The sequence below is a fragment of the Narcine bancroftii genome, chromosome 13 (genome assembly GCF_036971445.1).
Source record: "Narcine bancroftii isolate sNarBan1 chromosome 13, sNarBan1.hap1, whole genome shotgun sequence".
Taxonomy (NCBI): Eukaryota; Metazoa; Chordata; class Chondrichthyes; order Torpediniformes; family Narcinidae; genus Narcine; species Narcine bancroftii.
In genome coordinates this window covers 75,371,197-75,393,638 of record NC_091481.1, presented here as the reverse complement: position 1 = coordinate 75,393,638, position 22,442 = coordinate 75,371,197, and the positions used below count along the sequence as shown (strand labels likewise).

Sequence of the window (22,442 nt, the reverse complement as noted above, 5' to 3'; positions counted from 1 at the left end):
TTTCAAGAAATATAATTGTACTTGCATCTCACAATTCCTCTGGCAGCACATTCCACACACACAGAGCTTGAGTGAAAAAACTTTTCTGATAACAGACAAACTAAATGCAGTTTTTCAGGCTCCCACCGTACCTGTGTATCACTGCACAACTGATCAGAATCAACGTGGATTTATGAAGGGTAAAATCATGTTATTAATTACCTCTCATTTTATGCTCCAAGGAAAAGACCCAGCCTATACATAGATAAGGTAGACAGCCAGCACCTGTTTCCCAGGGCAGGAATAGCAAACATCAAAGCACATCTGTACAAAGTGACGGGAGCAAAGTTTAGGGGAGATATTAGGGTTTTTTTTATACATAGAGTTGTGGGTGCCTGGAATGCCTTGCTGGGGTGGTGAAGGTTGAAACAATAAGGGCATTTAAGAGACTCTTAGGATGAAAGAGGAATACGAGGTAGGGAGAGTTTTTTTTGGGGTAAGTATATACGGGTTGGCACAACATTGTAACCGAAGGCCCTTTACTGCGCTGAAATGTTCTATGTTTCTCTCCTTGTTTCAAGTCCCAGTAATATCCTTCCAAATCTTTTTTTTTTGCGCTCTCTCATGCATAATCACACCCTTCCAAATGTACACTGTTTAAAAAGTAGGATACGTAAGGATTAGACTCTGAAGGCAATCCGTTGAGTTCAAATATGTTCAACAGGTCATAGTACTGCCCGTGAATGTCTCCGCAAATGGTAATGAACTCTTTCTGAAAAAGAAAGGGAGAGCTCTGTTACAATATGTTACCGACTTCAAATATGTAACTGCATCTGAAAACAAGGTAAGAGTCTTTGATGCCTCAAGGAGCTGATAATGCTGGAAAATCAGGAAACTTGAGAAAAGGTGCTCTATATCAGCCATTCTCAACCTTGCTTTCAGCTATGCCCCCCCCCCCCCTACCCCCTACCAACACCACCTCAATAGAACTCTGTTCAAGGTTTATGGGTCCCCTTCCCTGTGAAGCAGTTAAGTTTTGGCTTCTTCCATATTTCTCGTCTACGAACTACATAAAAACCAAAATATATTTATGTTACATTGGGTGAAGAGAAAACAAGGCTTTTAGTTAAATGTGATGATTTCTTTCCCCCCCCCCCCACCCAATGAGAATGGCTGCTCTAAACACTGCAAGGACTCCTGGAGCAGAACAGGAACAAACCCTTTGGCCTTTGAAACCTTCATCAGACATGATGCCCAAATTAAAGTTAAATTCTGCCGCTTGTGCATGGCACATATTCCTTGTTTAGTTCCCAGTCAGTGCTCAGCATTAAGATGGTGACGACCTTGAGTGGGCGCTAAGTTCTGAAAGTCTATAAACAAAACCAGCCACTGCGACACGGTAAAAGTAAGAATTTGGGAGCAATAATGAGTATCTCAGTGATATTTGATGTCCTAGAATTCTGGGATCTGGACAAAGGACAAGAAACCAGAGGAGCAGAAATTGGCTATTTAGCTTATCAGGTCTATCTCACCATTTAATCATGAGTTGATCCATTTTCCCATTCAGCCCCACTGCCCGTCCTTCTCTCCATAACCTTTGATCCCCTGGCTAATCAAGAACCTCTCAATCTCTGTCCTAAATATATCCAATGACCCAGGCTCCACAACCGCCTGTGGCAACTCTGCCTGAAGAGATTCCTTTGCATCTGTTTTAAGCGGATGTCCTTCAATCCTGAAGTTCTGCCCTCTTGACATAGACCCTCACACCATGGAAAACAACCTTTCTACATCTACTCTGTCCATTCCTTTCAATATTCAAAATGTTTCAATGAGATTCCCCCTCATTCTCCTAAATTCCAACCAATACAGACCAAGAGCTGACAAATACTCCTTATATGATAACCTTTTCATTCCTGGAATCATCCTGGTGAACCTCCTTTGAATCGTCTCCAAAGTCAGCACATCATTTCTTAAATGAGGAGCCCAAAACTGCTCACAATACTCCAAGTGAGGTCTCACCAATGCCTTATAAAGCCTTAACATCATACCCCTGCTCTTATATTCTGTTCCTCTTGAACTGAACACCAAGATTGCATTTGCCTTCTTCACCAACGACTCAACATACAAGTTTACCTTCAGGCTATCCTGCACGAGGACTCCCGGGTCCTTTTGCATCTGGGTATTTTCATTTTTTCCCCCAATTAAAAAATAGTTTGCCATTCTCCAAATCCGTCGAAGTCCTTCTGCAGCCTCCCTGTTTCCTCAACACTACCTGCTCTTCCACCTACCATCGAATGGGGACACCAATACCCTTGAGGGAAAAGCCCTGCAAAAGGTAGTGGACACAGCCCAGGACAACACAGGCAAAACCTTCCCCACCATTGAGAACATCTCCGGGGAATGCTGCCGTCTGAGAGCAGCAGCAATCATCGAGGATCCACATCACCCAGCGCATGATCTGTTCTCGCTGCTGCCATTGGGAAAGAGGTATTGGCGCCACAAGGCTCACACCACCAGGTTCAGAAGCAGCTGCTCCCCCTCCACTGTCAGACTACTCAACAACAAACTCAATCAGAGACTCATTTAAGGACTCTGACTTGGGCACTTTATTGATTTTTTTTCTCTCTGTATTGCACAGTTTGTTTACATTTCTTTATTTGTTGACATGTGTACGTTGAGTCAGTTTTTTTTGCACTACCAATTAGTGGTAATTTGGCCTTGCCTGCAGGAAATAAAATTTCAGGGTTGTACATGATGTCATGTATGTACTCCGACAATAAATATAAATCTGAATCCTCTGAGAGTTGTCTTTGCTTAAGACGTAACCTGGAGCTGTTTTTCAGCCACTTGGGTTTGACGTTGATATCTGCATGATTTTCTTTATCACTCCTATAGTATCAACATATCCCAGCATTCTTAGTACGGAAAATCATAAACCATTCGTCAAAATCGAACTGGCATGAAGGAAAAAAAAAATCTCGTTCAGGGTTTCCTTATTCCCCTACTACAAATAAACAGAGGGGGATGGAAAAGGTTCCCAATGGATCATAACATCATCCAATTTTGTCTATCCTGCCTGTGGTAGGAAAGATCTTTCCAAATGAGCAAGTCATGGTTCAGCCAGAAGCACTTCTTTCCTGGGGCCTCCATATCGACGTCATCAAGGCTATACTTTGTGAGGAGATTTGGAATGTCACCAAAGACACGTGCAAGTTTCTACAGGTGAGCCGTGGAGAGGAACCATTCTGGCTGGTTGCATCACTGTCTGGTACGGAGGTGCCAATGCACAGGACAATGCAATGTGCTGTTACCTTGGCCAGCGACATTATGGGCACCACTCCATCGAGGACATCTACAAGAGGCCTCTATCCTCAAGGACCCCCTATCATCCAGACCGTGCCCTCTTCACACTGTTATCATCAGGAAGGAGGTCCTGGAGCCTGAAGACGAGCACTCAGTGACACAAGGATGGCTTCTTCCCCATCACCTTCAGATTCCTGAATGATTAATGAACCACAGACACTAACTCACTTTGTCTTGCACTATTTTTACTGATTTGAAATGTGGTTTATACAAATGTTTGCTGGGATAAAACAATGAATTTCGTGATTATGGTCATGACAGTAAATTCTGATTCCGTTTCCAAATAACAGTCCCATCGGAGTTCTTACCTCGCTCACCGTGATCTCTACCAGACTGGGTAGTTTCGACAACACTTCCTTCACCTGGATAAGTATCTGCAGGAAAATACAAGGTGTTAGTCCCATAGCAAGGACAGTGGAACTACATACTGCACAGTAGCCTTCATCCAGGGCACAGACTCAAATGAATAGAGACACGGAAAGATACAACCTTGGAAACATGGGCCAAAGACCTATCAATCACCTATTTATACCACATTAATTTTCCAATAATCCCACTCAGATTCCACTGGACAGAGAAGGGGTGGTGGAATTCACAGCAGCCGATTAACCTATCATCGAATGTCTGGGATGTGGAAGGAGAGCACCAAGTCACAGGGAAAATGCGCATCTCCACACAGACGGTACCCAAGGTTAGGATCTCTGACTTTTTGAGGCAGTGGGAGTACTGATCAGGCCTCTACCATGTCGCACAAATGAGGGGAGTTGGCAATGAACACAGAAAATAGCCTCAGGTTGCACCTTTCATTTTTATTTTCCTCCATCAGGCCAAAACTCAAATTTCTTGAAGGCAAGAGCACATTAAAAAAAAAATTGGTCCGGACCAGAAACATTTCTACCCAGAAACATGTCTGACCCGCTGAGTTCGTCCAGTGATTATTTGATTCTGACAAGGAGCTGTATGCCAAGGAGAGAACAAAGAGAAAATGTGACTGTTTTCAAGAGCACACTCTTGGATGGAGGGAAGGATTACATTCTGCAAGCAACAGGATCAGACTTGGTGACTAGACCCAGGGGGGGAAAGCAGGTGAAGGCTCGCATGACAGGTATTCTGACGCTGGCACCAGAACAGGGCAAACCTGCCGCTTTCTTCTCCTCTGATGCATCAGTCAAACTCGATAGTCATCCTTTCACTTCTGGCAAATTTGTATGTTTAAAAAAAAACCCTTCAAAGTCATAAAATGAAAGTGTGCCTTCTTTTAAATAAAGCATTTTTCTGGTTCAAGACCTTTAAAAACAGTCTACAAATAGGTAGATCCCTTTCTCTCTAACCCCTCACCATAAAAGGATTTCCACCTCTGAATAGTGGGGAGGTGCTGGAATATGATCAAAATATTTAAAAAATAAAAGTGGAAGAGTATGAATTAAAAAAAAGAGTAATGGGGAAAATCTTACTGGAGTGTTAATATTTCTCATAGATTTATTGCTAGGATGTTAGGCATGACTTCAATATCATAATGTTCAGGTTATAAACAAACCAATAGCTTAACCATGACAACATGCACTTGATAACACACAGGCCTTACAGAAGCTTTAGAGGGACAGATGCTTCCACCATCCTCTTGTTCCACTTAATGTGATATTTATAGCAGTTCGTGCATTTGCCACATTGAAATCTCCTGGTTACAATCGTCTTTGCAAAGGACTGACGGGATAATTATTAGAAGACTTCACAAACAGAACATAACCTACTGCATGCACACAGTTCATTCATCCCAATTGTTTAGGCTGATTATATTCTTTTCCATCTCTGAATTAAATTACAATATTCTCCACAACTCTTGACCATGGGTGTAAATTTTAAAGACTCACAGCTCTGTGGGTAAAGAGCTTCTTCGGAATTCCTTACTAGAATAATGGTCAGGTTATTCATACACTTGGTCACCCCCAGAAATGGAAGCATCCCAAAATCCACCCTATTAAATTCCCCACTCTTGTGTCCTCCCTCCCTTATCTACCTATTACTTCTTGCCTGCAGGCTTGTGCTCTCCTCCCCCCCCCCCCCCCCAACCATTTTGTTTGGGTTCTTTTTCATACCTTGATGAAGGGCTTTGACCCAAACGTTGGCTATCTTTGCAATATAAAGTACACTGCAGAACCTGCCGAGCTTCTCCAGCATTTTGTGTTTTCACCATTAAATTCTTCATAGTTCTAAAAACCTCTTTTCCTCAACAAAGAGAGGAAGTCACGCCTCTCCAATGGTTACAACTTCTTAGTTTCCCAGTTAGCAAGATCACCTAACCTTTGAGTAAGCACACAGTGATGCACCATCATTGGACTATCACACAGATTGAGGTTGTTCACCTTCCAGGAAGAGTGGCGGGGGAGCAGAAGGAAGCCAATGCCCTGTGGTGGCATTGCACAGTTTGATCTCCAGACCTGCATGCGAGGTCAGAGGGCGTACAAAATTATTGCTGCCATTTACATGGGGAATGACCAGCCCCTGAAGGTGGTTATCAAGGAAAACTAGAAAACAAGCAAGAGATTTAATTAGCAAGAGGAAAAATGGATAAATTCACCCTAGGATGACTTGGGATTATTATACATATCTATACCAGAGGCCTTGCTTTTGCCACCTACCCCAGTGTGAAACGACAGCTTCTCACCTGGTATGCACACTTTCTGTGCAATTTCTTTTGGTCTTTAAACCACTGCATCAAGTCCTTCATGAAATGCAAAGTGACTTTTCCATCTTCCAGTTTGGGGCCAGTGTAATCGCCTTCGATTGCTTTAAAAAAAACCAAGAAAAATGAGAGACCCCAATAGAATTTATGTACTGGTTATATTTAGGGAGGGATGGGTTGATGGAAATAGAGGAAGAGGGAAAAATGTTAGTACTGGGACAGTGGGAGTAATCTAATCACATTTTACTGAAATCTTGAAGCCGATGACCATGGAGAAAAAACTCGGGTATACTTTGCAACCAATTGGGCCCATAACTCAGATCGGGACCATTCTAGGTCCGGTGCTGTCTGCAAGGAGTTTGCATGTTCTCCCCGTGTCCGTGTGGGTCTCCACCAGGTACTCTGCTTTCCTTCCACCCCTCAAAAAATGTATGGGGGCTGTAGGTTAATTGGTTGTAATTGGGCAGCATTGGGCTCATGGGCCAGAATGACCTGCACCTTGCTGCATGTCTAAAATAAAAATTTTAAATTTAAAAATTCATTCAAATATCGGATGGTATAATGGAGAACAGCACCAACAGGCTTGTAACTGCCATTTAAGCCAGTGTGTGTAAGGCTCCACTGTCCTCACCTGAAATGGAGCAATGATGTATGCTGAGGCCTGCCTTTATAAAGTACTTTGTAGTGTTCCAATGCATTTTATACTAAGCAGTTTTGAAGCTACTGGTACGGTCAGAACAATTGGGAGAAAGTCATAGAAGGCTCTGAGAATTTAACAATGTCTAATGAATTGGATTTCCAACGTCAGTTCTGTGAGGAAAGGGGGGAGGAAGTATTATTGCCTGTCTCTCTCCAGCTGTGTGTTTAAAGCAGTCATCTTTGCTTCAGGGCAAAGTCCTCAGCATCTCAGCTCCAAAGGTCATCCTGTGCACAATCGGTTTATTTTTTACAAGTTAAACCAACAAACGTCATGGTAAGTTTTTATGCAGGGTCAACAGCTCCCAATGTCAAACGGAGATATCAGGCACAATTCACGATCAAAACCACTTGATACCTCCAAGTAGGAGAGGGTAAGAAAAGGGCATGGTCAGATGCTGAGGGAGAGGGAGGTGAAATTAAAATGAAAAATACAACCCTACACTCCGAGGGCAAGAAAACTTTAACATTGTGCCAAAGTGCACACAAATTTGTCCCATACACAAAAGTGCTGGAGAAACGCAGCAGGTCAACTGCCCTTTACTTTCTGTGGACGCTGCGTGATCTGCTAAGTTTGTACTGCACTAAACCCCAGCATCTGCAGATTTTCTTGTTGACCCACGAGTTTGTCTCCGTTGAAATCAGAATTTGTGAACCTTGCTAAGAATTAATGGACACTTGGCTCCATTGATACTGAGTACCCCACATCTCTCACTCATTGCTGGTCTCCTCAGATAATCATATACAGCTCATGATTTTCTTTCCCCCCCACCAATAATTCACAAAGCCCTGCTTGAAACAACATAAATAAAGTAGCATAACTGCCCCATTTAACCAGATGACCTGATCTCACTCTGCAGCAGATACTCCCTGGTGTATATGCATTCGGGGAAAAATTAACTGATTAGTTCAAAAGGTCAACAATAAACTGGAGGAGCCAAACGGCTATCTGTTGCATTAACTAATTTCCAATGGCAGCACCGCTAACGCAGCGGAATCCCGCGCTGTCCGTAAGGAAGTTTGTATGTTCTCCCCATGTCTGCATGGGTTTCCTCCGAACCCTCCAGTTTCCTCCGTCCCTTCAAAAACGTATGGATTGTAGGTTAATTGGGTGTATTTGGGCTGCAAAGGGTCGTGAGTTAGAAAGGCCCGTTACAGTGCTACAGGTCGAGAATAAGGTTGAGGATAAAACATCACTAAACATGGCGGTCTGAATTTTAAAAGCCAACCATCTTGGATACTTTTTTTGGAATATTTTATTCTAATTTTCATAGACTCATCAAACAAACAATCTTTTTTAACATTCATGTAATATACGGAGTCTGTATTTATCTCCCCCCTCCCTTGTGCCATCAATTAAATTACCCCGAGAGCAAAATGAAAAACAACCCATATATTCTCCCCCCTCCTCTTCCCCCTCCTAATTTATCTTTACACCCACCCCCCACCTGCCGGGCACCAATAACCAAGCTATTGGTGCCAATCCACCCCCCCCCCCCCAATTTTGAGATGTGCCTAATGCTCCCACCCACCACTTGTATCTTCCTCCCTGCCCTTGAGCTCCCCGTATTCATTCTTACTTCTAATATACATTCATCTTTAAACATTAATATTATGAAAAAAAACACGTAACCACCTTGGATACTTACTCATGCTCTCTATATCTAAAGAGTCCACCACCGATCTCTTCAGCTCGTCATTTGCTATTGCACGCTCAAACGCTTTCCGTTTGACAATTTTATTACATTCTTGGTATTTCATTTTTGCATCTTTGTCATTTGGTTTTACTTTAACCACCTGCAACAGAATAAATAAACATATTAGAGCATAGAGAACATAGAAAAGGTCATTCAAACCATGTTTGTGGTGAATACAATGCCAAAGTAAATTAAATCCCTTGTGCCAGCACATAGTGCACGTGCCTCCATTCCTTGCATATCCCTTTGCCCATCTGGAAGCCCCTTAAACACTACTTTCACCACTTTTCCTCAGCAGCCCACTCCAGGCACCTACTGCTCTCTATAACACCCCCCAGTCTCCTTCAAACTTTTCTCCTCTCACTTTAATTGCATGCCTTCTAGTATTTGAAATTTTTGTACATTATCACAAGAGAGGCAGAAACTGAGCTTTTACTGATTTGGTTTGCTTTGCAATAGAAAAATGTGCAAGCTGAATTTTATGTCAGTGATGCCTACATGAAAACATGCACTGAGACTTAAAACTAGTCAAGGCTGCCACCTGGAGGTTGAAGAGAGCTAGGTTCCATAACACATCCAACTGTTGCAGGTAGCCTTACCACCCCATGCCCTGGCACCACACTACTGCCAGATCTCTTAGCACAATGTTTATTAAAAGGTGTGTCTCTTCTACAGCAAGGAGGAATCTAACTGGAGAGATAAGACAAAATTATAAACACAATGCTGGAGAAACTCAGCAGGTCAACCAGTGTCCTTTATATAGTGTGACAGAGCATATAGATACGTTTTTGGGAGATAAATTGGGAAAGGTTTGTTAGAGTAGGTCACATACAAACACTTTAAAACAGATCTTATTTGAAATACTGGAGCTCTGCCCCATGCTAGACATATCAGCTACACAGCTTTTGCAAGAGCTTTGAAGAGTGCTCAAGAGATGGATGAAAGAGCATGCTGGAGCCACTGCTGTCTGGAAGAGAGCTTGCTGTTGTAAGAGTGTTATGTGGTTTTGCAAGCAGAGAGAGTCAAACAAGTTTTCTCTCAGAGAGAGAGATCACTTGTACAGTGTAACAGCCAGCAGAAGTAGCTGGGACTGGAACAGGACAAGCTGGCAAGCCCATTTGGAAGACAGCCTGGTCAAAGTCCTTGTGGTTTACACAAGAGGAGAGGACTGGCTGTCTAATGTTTCACTTGGAATAAGGAAAACAATAAGGCACTCTGAGGTGACCTGAAAGAAAGAGGTTATCTGGAGAACCATGAAGGGGCAAGTTTCTTCAGCAAGACACTGGAGAGGCTGATGGAAGTACATTAGTTGTGGATGTCCTGGAACAACAAATCTCCCTCTAAAAACCAACAAGAACCTTCCTGAGCATTAACCATTTACCTTTAAAGCATCAAAGCCTGGTGAACTTTATAAATGTTAAATTCTGTGCACAGTATAAGAATTGCCTGCAACCAGTGAACTTGGAGGAACGAGAAGTGAGATTGGACTGTGAACCAAATAACTTTTCTGAATTTACACACATTACATACACGTGCACTTAGAATTAGAAGGAGATTAAGTAAATTAATAGTGATAAGTTAAAAGTTCGATTCTGTTTTCATGTTTAAAGATAATTAAAAGCAACTTTTGTTTAAGAAACCATTTGTCTTGGTTAATATCTATTGTTGCTGGGTTTATGGGTCCTCTGGGCTCGTAACAATATCAAAGATAAAAATACACAACTGACGTTTTTGGCTTGAGCCCTTCATGTCACCAGGCACCCAAATAATGCCTGCCGACATTTTTCAATTCCTTGATGAAGAATTGGCGTCTGAGAATTGGTGTCAGATTTTGCAGGCACAAAGACACAGTACCTGGGAGAAGATTAGAGCTCTCTGCCATAAATATTAATGATGTCAGGACAACCATGTTAATTTAAACCCATTTGATAGTTTTTTTTCAAGTCATTTCTGACTGGAATCCATTATCAAGGCTCCGGCCTGAGATGTCGCCCACACTTTTTCTCCCACTGACGCTGCTTGACCTGTCTTTTTTTTTGCAGTCACAATTACCTGCCCCTCACCACTGACTAAATTCAATGCAACATCCAGGCAACACTTTCCTCTCTGATGTGACACAGTCTGAAGCCACATTTCATCCTATCAAGTTCTTTGAGCAGCCAACACTTGCTGCAGGAACGATAACCATGAACCACTAGGGTCCACCTATTCCTACATGCAGCTCTTCGCCTGCCAAGCCATTGATTTAAATACAGTAAACCCCCCCCCCTGATATCCAGTACTTATGGGAATTGGTAGATGCTGGATAAGTGTATTTTCCGGTTGCTTGAGACTTGCTCTTACAATAAATAGTTTAAAAGACAAAAATACGATACCATACTTACACTGAACAAACTTCACTTGCATGAATATATAAACGTTAAACCATCTTACTTTATTTTCAGTCACATTTAACCATTGCTGCATCCGCCAGTTCCTCATCCTCCACAGAGCCGCCCAAAAGACAATATAGATAATTAATCCCCCCACTCGAGTTTACAAAGCCTCCGACTGGGGCCACTCTTACTAAGCAGGGATAAGGAGACACTTTGAGAGTCGCCCCAACGGCGAGCAGCATCAACCAGCTCTTCATCCTGGGCGACACCATTGCTGTTTCACACCACTTTATTCAAACAGCTGCTACGATCAAAGCCCGACCAAGGCCCTCCCTCCGCTGGCTGAATATTTGCTCCCATCTTCTCCAAAGGTTTAGGTGTTACTTCAGAGAAGTACAATTTTAAATGCATGCATTTTTACCTGTTATTTTATTCTTATTTATTTTCATTTTTAATTTTTTTTTTTGCTGATTGTTTGAATTTTAATATAATTTGAATTAAACACTCCTTAGCTACAGTAACATCACCATATTTAAATTTCTTGGCCCATCAGAAGAGACTGGGGAGAAATATCCACCAAGCATCCACTTGCTATCCCACAACATCATGCTGCAACACCACAGGCAGATAAAGGTTGTGACTGAGGCTCAAGTCCCCAGGATTTACACTCCTTGATCCCTGCTCTTTACCTTCCTGGTTAGATCTTCGAAAATGGCCCTTCTCAGATTGACTAGTTTGACCTTGGAGTACTTGCGTTACACGTTCCCCAATTAATGGGTACACCTGCTAGTTCTGGAAAATAAGCTATGCCACAGCCAGCCATCCCACCTTGACTGTTGGACCAGAAAGACATTAACCTTGGACATACCTCCAGAAACTCCTCTCCATGACACCTACCTGTACTTTACTAGGGACAACACTCATGATGGAATGTTTTTTTAAAATCCCTCATTCTTAAATGAGCTTGTTCAGCAACAAGACTAAAGCAGCAGGCCGAAAAGCACGCAGCAGCCTGCAATTGACCCACAGCAGTTAAGAGGTAAAATAACCTGCAGGTCTGAAACAGTCAGGACAAAAGGACGAATGATTGAATCGTACGAGGCTCACAGAAGCACAACTCTAGAATTTTATCTGAACACTGAAGATACAGGAATCGAAATGAGTTAGCAATATTTTTCCAGCGAGTCGAGATGCTGCTTCAGTGCCAGAGACCCAGGTTCAATCTCAACCTCAGTCTTTGTGGAGTTGACATGTTCCCTCCGTGTCCCCGTGGGCTTCCTCCCACATCGCAAGGGCAGGCAAGCTGGTATGGTAACTGATTTCAGCATAAGTGGATGAGGCAGAATCTAGGGGGAGTTTATTGCAATGTGGACAAAACAACAATATGGGCACAGTTAACACCGTTATGGCGCCACAGATCGGGGTTTGAATCCGGCGCCATCAGTAAGGAGTTTATACGTTCTCCCCGTGTCTAGGAGGGTTTCCTCTGGGTTCTCTGGTTTCCTCCCACCTTTCAGAATGTACCGTAGTTGTTAGTGAATTGAGTATAATTGGGTGGCACAGGCTTGTGGATCAGAAGGGCCTGTTACCGTGTTGTATGTCTGAATTTAAAGTTTACACTCTGGTGGTTAATGGTTTGCACAGACTCAATGGGCTGAAGGACCTGTTTCTATGCTGTATCTCTTTACGAGTTGGGGAGGGGGGGCGGGGCAAGTACCAGGTTGACAAGCTACTAAAATAAGACACGTGTAAACCCATCTTGTATTTATAACAACTGACTGTGCATGGAATGATTTTGTTAAGCTTCTACAGGAACCTTGTCACTATTGCAAGCCTACTATAAATACACTGACATTTCTGTCCATGCACCTGACAACACGCGGCAGAAACTGTTAAAACTTTTGCCAACATTTGTAGAATTGGAGGGCATTGGAGAGAATACAAGAAAACAACTTGCTATAAAGACCCAGAGACAGCAGTCAGTCAACATTAAAACATCTAATCCCTTTTCTTTTTTAATTGACTCACAGTATGGTAACAGGACTGCCTTACTGCAAGACTTCCTTGGCTTCGAAGCAGAGATGTTTGGGTATAGAGACGAGAAGACATCTTCTTTGGACACTGTGAAGCCACGGCACTTCAAAATACCAACTGCAGCCCATCCTACAACTCGCTTCTCTCCCTCCCTTTACCCTTTGTTTTTGTTCAGCGCTTCAAGTGCCACGCATTTTTATCTCCTCTTTAACTAATCAGGTTCCTGCGATGGTTTAGTTGTTCATGGTGTATGACTAGCCTGGAAATAATTATCTCAGGCAACTGTGAGTTGGAAGGCATCTGGGCAGACACGTCAACTCTATTGTGACAGTACCTGTAGCTGAATATCCTTCCCAACCTAAATTATATGGGATCCCACGTGAATGAACATGGCTGTGTGGAACTAGAAACAGGTGCATTTAGAAGTAGGGTGTAAACCAAAGACCAAAACAAACTTAAGGGCCATTGTTCCAAAAGGGAGGAATAAGTATTTCTCTTCCCTCGTCACATGATAAAAAATTCCCAAACTAATGGGCCCAGAAAGGTCCCACAAATAGTAATCCAATAACACAGGACAACACATTTTTCCAAAAGATTTACTTCTTGAAATAAAATTGGGGATGACGACACACAACTTCAAGCTGAACACACAGGTAATTTTAGATTTCCTGTATCATGTAGGAAGTTGGAGAAACATTAAATCAACTTTTATTGAATTTAGCCTGTTTAATGGCATAAGGATATTAACATATTGCGTTAATTTAACTGACCTAAAAACGTTTTACTGCTGAATTTCGTTTGTACTCAGCATTTGATGCCTCTCGTGTCACTGTCCAACAACGGCACTGATGGATTCCATTTGCCTTGATATCACCTTGCTGTGTTGGGCATTTGCTTGCTTGCAGTGTTCGTCACTGACTGCATCAAGATCAGCAGGGAAGAAGACCAAGTGTGAATGGAGAAAATGAATTTTCAATAACATGTTGCTCTTCAAGGTTTTGTATGCTTGAAACGTGTGGTCAATCAGCTGGATGGGATGTTTGGACTGATCAAAACAGCTTGCTTTGTGGACAATCTTCTTTGGCTTGGCTTCGCGGACGAAGATTTATGGAGGGGGTAAAAAGTCCACGTCAGCTGCAGGCTCGTTTGTGGCTGACCAGTCCGATGCGGGACAGGCAGACACGATTGCAGCGGTTGCAAGGGAAAATTGGTGGGTTGGGGTTGGGTGTTGGGTTTTTCCTCCTTTGCCTTTTGTCAGTGAGGTGGGCTCTGCGGTCTTCTTCAAAGGAGGCTGCTGCCCGCCAAACTGTGAGGCACCAAGATGCACGGTTTGAGGCGTTATCAGCCCACTGGCGGTGGTCAATGTGGCAGGCACCAAGAGATTTCTTTAGGCAGTCCTTGTACCTTTTCTTTGGTGCACCTCTGTCACGGTGGCCAGTGGAGAGCTCGCCATATAATACGATCTTGGGAAGGCGATGGTCCTCCATTCTGGAGACGTGACCCATCCAGCGCAGCTGGATCTTCAGCAGCGTGGACTCGATGCATCATCGAGTTTGTGGACAATATACTAGTAAAATATGACAGGAAATCACAAAAAGCAATAAATATCTAAAAAAACAATAAAGTGATAGGAAAATCTTTAAGCAATTTTCGTGATCAGCAGGTCAAAATCTATTTAATAGACCCAAAAATGTTCAGGAAGCAAAATCTTTGTTGTCCCGTGTAACCAGACACAATCATCCACTCCTTGGAGTGGAATTTTTTTTTTAAACCTGTGATTTACTCACATGTCCTGTGTTGACTCAGGAGCCTAACCAACCATATAATTGCCAACCCCTCTAGAGAAAGGGCAAATATTTTGTCACAGGTCAGGTCCGATTTGGCTGGTGTACCAGCAACCATCTCTCACTCAATGTCACCAAAACCAAGGGGCTGACTGCAGATTTTAGGAAGGGAAAACCAGAAGTGTATAATCCAGTGATCACTGGGGGATCAGATGTGGCGAGGGTGCCAATACCTCTGAGCAGAAAACCCTGAAAAAGGTAGTGGACACAGCCCAAAATATCTCCCCATCATCGAGAATATCTACTGGGAAAATTGCCATCAGATCGCAGCGGAAATCATCAAGGATCCGCTGCTGCCATCAGGAAAGAGGTATAGATGCCACAAGACTCATACCACCAGGTTCAGGAACAGTTGCTACATCAGAGTCCTAAACAAACTCAATCAGGGACTCATTTTGGGACTCTTACTGTGCACCTTATTTATTAATGAATATATTTTCTGTATTTGCAAGGTTTGTTTTCATTTCTCTCTTTTGTATATGGCATCTTTTTCTTGAGTACAGTTTGCACTAACGAGTAGAAATTCTGCCCAGGCCGCAGGAAAAAGAATCAGGGCTGTATGTGAGGTCATCTATGTAGTCTGACAATAAATTTTAACTTTAAACCTGAACTTTAACCCTTACCCCCTAACCTCCCTGTTCTCCCCCCACCCCTCTCTCTTTTCAACAGAAGGCACATTGAGTGAGAGATTGTTGCTGGTACACCAGCCAAATTGGGCCTGACCTGTGACAAAATATTTGCCCTTTCTCTGGAGGGGTTTGGAATTATATGGTTGGTTAGGCCCCTGAGTCAACACAGGACATGTGAGTAAATCACTGGTTTTAAAAAAAATCTTCATTCCAAGGAGTGGATGATTGTGTCTGGTTACACGGGACAACAAAGATTTTGCTTCCTGAACATTTTTGGGTCTATTAAATAGATTTTGACCTGCTGATCACGAAAATTGCCTTAAATTTTTCCTATCACTTTATTGCTTTTTAGATATTTATTGCTTTTTGTGATTTCCTGTCATATTTTACTAGTATATTGTCCACAAAGCAACAGGATACAACACAGAAAGAGTCCAAATTTACGCCAATAATCAAGTGAATATTTTTGTATGAATCTTATCTTAACTGGTTTTATTTCCCCCCACATTTCCATCAACAAAAATGCCACCACTCATTTAAATATTGGAGACAATTTACAGGTTCATCAACAACCCTAACAACCCGTGTTTTTGGGATGTAGAAAAATACTGGATCAATCCGAGAAAGTCCACATGGTCGCAGGGAGAATGACAGCTCAGAATAAAACCTGGGACACTGGAGCCATGAGGTAACAGCTACATTTGCTGCTCCACTGTACCCCCTGCCCCCACACACGGATGCTGATCAGCCTTTCATTATGATTGATAGGTTTATACTTCCAGCTTCACACTGACAGTAATTCATATGTTGTAGAGGCTCACACAGTCTTTGCTATATAAAATACACTCTTTGACCTGCTAAATGCACTGTCAAATCAAGGAAACCTGTAAATTGAAGGAGCAACACCTAATATTCTGACTGGGCCCTCTCCAACCGGATGGCATTAATGTCGACCTCTCCGGTTTCAGCTAGACCACTCCCCATTCCCCCCCATCCCTCTGCCTCCAGGTCTCCACCCCCTTTACTCTCCATTCACAGAGCCATCCCTCCTCTCCCTGTTTGCTGGTGTGCCCTCCCTTATCCATCTTCTGCCTGTGGGGACTGTGCTCCTCCCCTCCACTATTTTGTTTGGACGCCTACCTACATTTTGCTCATACCTTGATGAAGGGCTCCAATCCGAAATGCGGGTTATGTATCTTTTGCTGTATAAAGTACGCTGTTTGACCTGCTGAGCTTCTCCAGCGTTGCATTTTTACTTCAATCAGTGTCCGCAGACTTTCGTGTTTTACTCCTGCTCATAGTCCACCCTGCTCCTCAATAAAATGTAACCTTTTATGTAGCCTCTCATCCAAAGCCAACACCTTGAATGTGTCCCCCACTGAGCCAAACTGATGAAGTAAACCAACTGTATCTATTAAAAATCAAGCAATCACCTCGCCCCATCAAGTCAAACCTTTGTCAAATAATTAACTCCCTTTATCTGTAAACTTCAGACATTGACAATCTGACCTCAAGTACCCACTGACTGGAGGGAGCTTGGAGTTTTTGTGGTCTAATTTCACACACTTGTTTCTCTTGTGGGTGAGGACCAGGCTTCTTATGTTGGATGAAGCTGATCCAAGGCTTTTGAAAGCCTCTAAAATTACACAATTGAAAAGAGGAAGTTAAAAAATTTTCAATGAAACAACACAGTAAGGTGCATATGTCCAAGGACAAGCTTGTCCGTATTTTTCCTAATTTTAATCCAGTCTGTGACAGGTGTAATTTCCAAGTGGCTTCATTGGCCCATTTATTTTGGTCCTGTCCAGTTTTGGAAAGATATTGGAAGGATATATTTGGTCCTCTTTCAGCAATCCTTGCAATTGATTTACAACCAAATTCCTTAACTGTTCTTTTTGCAGATTTAGGAGCAGGATGTGGGCCGTTGTCTGGCTTCTGCTCATTGGATGACAGCTTTTACCACCCTAATTGGCTCGGAGAGCAAGTCTTCTTAAATGGAAGGGTCCCACTCCTTCTACTACAGTTCAATGGTTTTCTCAAACTGTGGCCTGTTTGAATTTAAAGTAAATTAGAAGTGCTACATTTGATTCCTGTTAAATTTGAAGAAACGGTGCCCCTTTATACAATATTTTCATATGATACAATTTCTTCTAGCGTCTTCTCTGATTTATTGTCCCTTCTCAATACCATTAAGTTTCTCTTGTGGGTGAGGACCAGGATTCTTAAGTTGGATGAAGGATGATCCAAGGCTTTTTTTTGTTTTCTCATCTTCATTAGATTAGTACAAGGGGTGTTTACTAGAATGTGAATTTTTTTCGGCTTTTTTTCCTCTTTGATCGAGTACGGGGAGATGACGACCCTATTATGTACTGATTGTTGTATGTTGTAATCTTTTTAATGATGTATCCTTACTCTTTCCGTCAATAAAAAGATTGAAAAAGAAAGAAACAACACGATAAATAAAATTTGAGGGGAATTCAAGATCCCTTTGCAGAGAGAAGGAAAGTCAGTTCTGTCAGTTCATTCTGCAATTACTCGAAATACCGTGATCAGCCACAAAGCACCCCCCCCCCCCCCCAGGCTGTCGGATATTGCGGCTTCATCATGTGCAACTTGCTGGCTACCATCCCTCCCGATTTCACGTCATTATTTACTTCCAAGCTCACTTGAACGGTATAAAGTCCATAAAAACACCGTGCTGGAAACTCAGTTGGTCAAATTTGTAGAGCAAAGATAAAGATACATAACCAACATTTTGGGCTCGAGCCCATCAACAAGGTAGGTATGAGCTTGGTTGCTTCTGCCCCATCACTGATAGAATCGATACAAGAAATATCAAGTAGAAATTAGTTGATACTGGCGCTCTGTCCACTCTGGCTTGGACTGACCAGCATTTGTTGATTCCAGTCGTGCTTCAAACAGTTCTCTTTTATTCACAAAACTACGGGAAACTACTGTGAAAGCGTGTGTGATAAACTCGGGATTCTGGATCTGCCATTTTGCTGAGTAAGCATGATTTTTAAATATTGTAAAACCCCTGTTATCCAGAATTTAAGCAATTGTCAGCCTGAAGCAACTGGCTAAAAAAAAATTAAGTTAAAAAAATAAAAATAAATAAGAATAAAATAATAGGTAAAAAAAATATGCAAGTTTAAAATTGTAAAATATTCTCTGAAGTAACACCTAAAACTTTGGAGAAGATGGGAGCAAATATTCAGCCAGCGGAGAGCCTTCGTCGGTGCTTTGCTCGTAGCAGCTGTTTGAATAAAGTGGTGTGAAACAGCGATGGCGTCACCCAGAATGAAGAGCGGGTTGATGCCACTCGCCTTTGGGGGTGACTCTCTCAAAAATGTCTCCTTATCCCTGCTTAGTAAGTCACCCTAGTCAGAGTATTTATCTGTAAACTTGAGGGGGGGGGGGGGGGGGCGGAGAAAAAAATTAATTATCTATAATGTTATTGTTCATCTTTCAGGCAGCTCCATGGACGGGGAGGAACCTGTTTTCAAAGAATGTGAATGAAAATGAAGTAAAATGCTTTAAGGTTTATATTGGAGTGTATACACTATGCAAGTGTGGAGAACAACGACATGCACACCAAAGACTTGGAAAACAACACTGGTTTATTGCTTTGACCATTGCACTTATAAAGGCCCCTGGCGCTGATGTCAGGGTTCTGAATCAACAGAGCGTAGGATTGGCTGGCGTTTTCACCAGAGTTCCCCATTTTCTCACCATGCAGAGGTCACCTGAGATAATGGTCTGTGTCATCTACCCCCAGGTCAGCGTGGTCGCCGCGTTTGTCAGCCATTTTGGGGGGCGGTCTGTGTCTCTGCATTCGGCCCACTACACAAACCCCCATCCCCATCCCCCCCCACTCCCCCAACCGGCAACTGGGCCATTGTCTGTAGCCTTAGGTGGCTTGTCCCATTGTCCCCAACAAATTGTAGGTCCCCTTGTAGGGTCATTGTAAGGGTGGTCTGTGTGCGCCTCTTCTCTCGAACACATACTGGCAAGTCTTTCGGTTCTTTGGGACGCTGTGCTTGGGCTGGCTGTGCAGTGGGGAATGCCACCGGATCAAGGACCCCAGTTTTCATTACAAGTTCTTGAGATCCGCCATGGGGTCTTTCGGGGGTTTATCGGTGGGCCAGGGACTCCCCAGGGATGATTAAAGGCTTGCCGTAAACCATCTCCACCGCTGAGGCATTGAAGTCCTCCTTTGGCGTGGTACAAATTCCCAACAGGTCCCAAGGCAATTGGGACCTATGAGCTGGGCCATCAAGGCTGCCTTGAGGTGCCTGTGGAAGTACTCCAACAACCCATTGGCCTGAGAGTGATACGCCATGGTGTGGTGGAGCTGTGTCTCCAGAAAGTTAACCAGCGCTGCCCAGAGGTGAATTGTGTCCCCCTGTCCGAGGTTAGGTGCTCTGGGACCCTCAATCAGGACACCCATGAGTCAATTAGTGCCCTGGCACAGGTTTCTGTGGTGGATAAGTATTTTCTGATTGCTTGAGACTTACTTTTACAACGCCTGACTAATATACCTCCATTAAGAATACTATACTGTACTCACACTGAACAAACTTCACTTTTATGAATATATTGTAGCGGCCCACGCACGGAGACATGGACCAGCCCGCAAAATGGCCAAAGAATGAGGCAACAGGGCAGACCTGGGGTGTAATACCAGCCATCATCCCAGGAGACCTCCGCATTGTGGGAAGATGGGGAACTCTGGCGGGAATGCTAGTCAATCCTAGGCCGGTGCTCCGATGATACGGGGCCCTGACGTCAGCGCCTGGGGCTCATATAAGCACAACGGCCAGAGCAATAAACCAGTCCCGTTTTCCCAAGGCTTTTGCGTGTGTGTCATTCTTCTCCATTTCGCATGGCGCAAACACTACACTGATGACCCTGACACTGAAGATGACTGATCAAGTGGAGCCAGAGACCATCCACGTGGGTGTCGCAGCCACATATGTGGTCCAAGCAGGCCGAGGCTCGGTTCCAGCTTCGTCACATCACCACTGACAAGACCTGCTACTTCTACGTCATGAGCGCCCTCGATCAGGTCACAGCGGCAAGGGTCGTAGATTTCCTATGGCAGCCTCCGGAGCAAGGCAATTGTGCAGCCCTCAAAGAGCTACTAATAGGCACTTTTGTGCTTTCCTGGCTCGAGCGTGCCGCCCGATTACTACATATGGACCGATTGGGGGACAGGGCCCTGTCTGCCCTAATGAGCGAGATGTTTGCTCTAACTGAAGGCCACAAGCCTCGCCTGCTCTTTGAGCAGATCTTTCTGGAGCTGTTGCCTGAAGATATATGACTCTTGCTCACGGACGAGGACTTCACCAACCCTCGAAGGGTTGTAGCCCGGGCAGACATACTCTGGAGAGCAAAGAAGGACACCAGTGCCATCATAAACCACATTAGCAAACCCCACAAATAACCTCAGCGAAATCAAGGCCAGTGGAGAGGCAAGTGCACATCTAGGACAGCTATGCTACTACCATCTGCACTGGGGCGCAGAGGCTCATCGATGCTGCCCACCCTGTGGGTTTTTGGGAAACGCCCTGGCCAATCGTCGTTGATGGCTGCGGCAGTTGACCCATATGATAGCCTCCTCTACGTCTGGGACTCACTGTCGGGCAGGCATTTCCTGGTCGACACAGGCGCCAAAATAAGCATCCTATCCCCCGCAGGCCTTGACATCCACAATGGCAAACTGAGGGCAGCCATCAGTTCCTCCATTCGAACTTTAGGGACCTGCACCATACCACTTAGTTTCGGCAACTGCCACTTTACATGGACCTTTACCTTTGTGGTAGTGGTGCAACCAATCCTGGGGGCCAACTTCCTTCAGGACCACTGCTTGCTTGTTGACCTCAAAGGATGGCACTTGGTGCATGCCAAAACTTCTCAAAATCTGCCTCTGGGGGAAGCCAAGCTACCCGACCTCAACCTGGACTCTATAACACTCTTGGACAATGAATTTTCCCGCATCCTGGCAGTGTTCCCCTCGATAGTGATGCCACAATTCTCTGCGGCCGAGCCAAAGTGTGGGGTAAAGCACCACATACTGACCGAGGGCCCCCCCCACTTCACTCCATGGCACGTTGACTCCCTCCCGAAAAGCTCAGCCTGGTGAAGGAGGAGTTTAAGAAAATGGAGGAGGTGGGGATTGTGTGGAACTCTGACAGTCCCTGGGCCTCTCCCCTCCACGTGGTGCCCAAATCAGCAGGGGGTTGGAGACAATGTGGTGATTACCGCTGCCTCAACAATGGCACCACAGCAGACAGATATCCCGTGGTCCACATCCAAGACTTTGCCGCCAACCTGCAGGGGCACGGGTGTTCTCCAAGATGGACCTCATCCAGGGGTACCATCAAATCCCAGTCCTCCCCCAGGACGCCCCCAAGACTGCAATCATAACCCCCTTTGGCTTGTCTGAATTTCTCTGCATGCCCTTCAGCCTAAAGAACACGGCACAAACTTTTCAGTGGCTGATGTACGCAGTGGGCCGGGACCTCCCATTTGTGTTCATCTATTTGGATGCCAGCCACAGCTGCAAGGACCATGCAGTCCTGACATATATCGGACCAGTTCTAATCATCAATACTAATATACAAATCTGATTCCCATCTTTTGAATATTTGGCATAAACTGAATAATTTAATTGGATCAAAAAGAAAAATAACTTCAAAAACGCCCTTGATTCAAAATAGATCAATTCTTTTAACAATGGATAATAAAATTCTTCATGCGTGGACCTGTAAAGGGATCAGATATGTAGAAGACTTATGTACAAGGGGAATTAATGTCATTTGAACAGTTAAAAAAATAAATAGAATATTCAAAATAATACAATTTTCTGCTACTTTCAATTAAGAGCTTTTTCAGAGATGAATTAGGACCGACTATGAATTTGCCAGAGTGCCGTGAAATGGAGATTCTAATTCGAAATGGGAACACAAAGAAATTCACATCAATACTATATTCTCTACTTCAATTGGGTACTCCTACTAAACTGGAGTTATATAAATCATAATTGTTTATGCTTAATGAAGGTATATTAGTTAAGCATTGCAACAGTCAGTCTCAAGCAACCTGAAAATACACTTATACGGCTTCTGCCAATCCCCATA

The 22,442-nt window shown here is 43.7% G+C and overlaps 2 protein-coding genes across 3 annotated transcripts in view; one reads left to right on the top strand and one right to left on the bottom strand.

The window, feature by feature from the left end:
- ppp5c (protein phosphatase 5, catalytic subunit) overlaps nt 1-22,442 on the bottom strand; it is a 73,850-nt gene that overhangs the window by 36,709 nt on the left and 14,699 nt on the right. The window contains exons 3-6 of the mRNA XM_069909892.1: nt 8,371-8,518; nt 6,008-6,129; nt 3,651-3,716; nt 653-751 (exon numbers count right to left, since the gene is read on the bottom strand). Of these exons, the coding sequence (XP_069765993.1) occupies nt 653-751; nt 3,651-3,716; nt 6,008-6,129; nt 8,371-8,518 (435 nt within the window). The remainder of the gene's footprint in view (nt 1-652; nt 752-3,650; nt 3,717-6,007; nt 6,130-8,370; nt 8,519-22,442) is intronic.
- LOC138748929 (uncharacterized) lies at nt 17,999-22,164 on the top strand. Of its 2 annotated transcripts, none has more exons than XM_069909858.1 (2): nt 17,999-18,078; nt 18,773-22,164. In XM_069909858.1, the coding sequence occupies exon 2, from the start codon at nt 20,798-20,800 to the stop codon at nt 21,443-21,445; it is 648 nt and encodes a 215-aa protein (XP_069765959.1). In that variant the 5' UTR covers nt 17,999-18,078; nt 18,773-20,797; the 3' UTR covers nt 21,446-22,164. The 2 variants fall into 2 exon arrangements, with proteins under 2 accessions (XP_069765959.1, XP_069765960.1); XM_069909859.1 differs by lacking the exon at nt 17,999-18,078 and adding an exon at nt 18,094-18,306.

Excerpts from the sequence above, each read along its gene's own strand:
- LOC138748929 (XM_069909858.1), top strand. The coding sequence starts at position 20,798 with ATGCTACTACCATCTGCACTGGGGCGCAGAGGCTCATCGATGCTGCCC.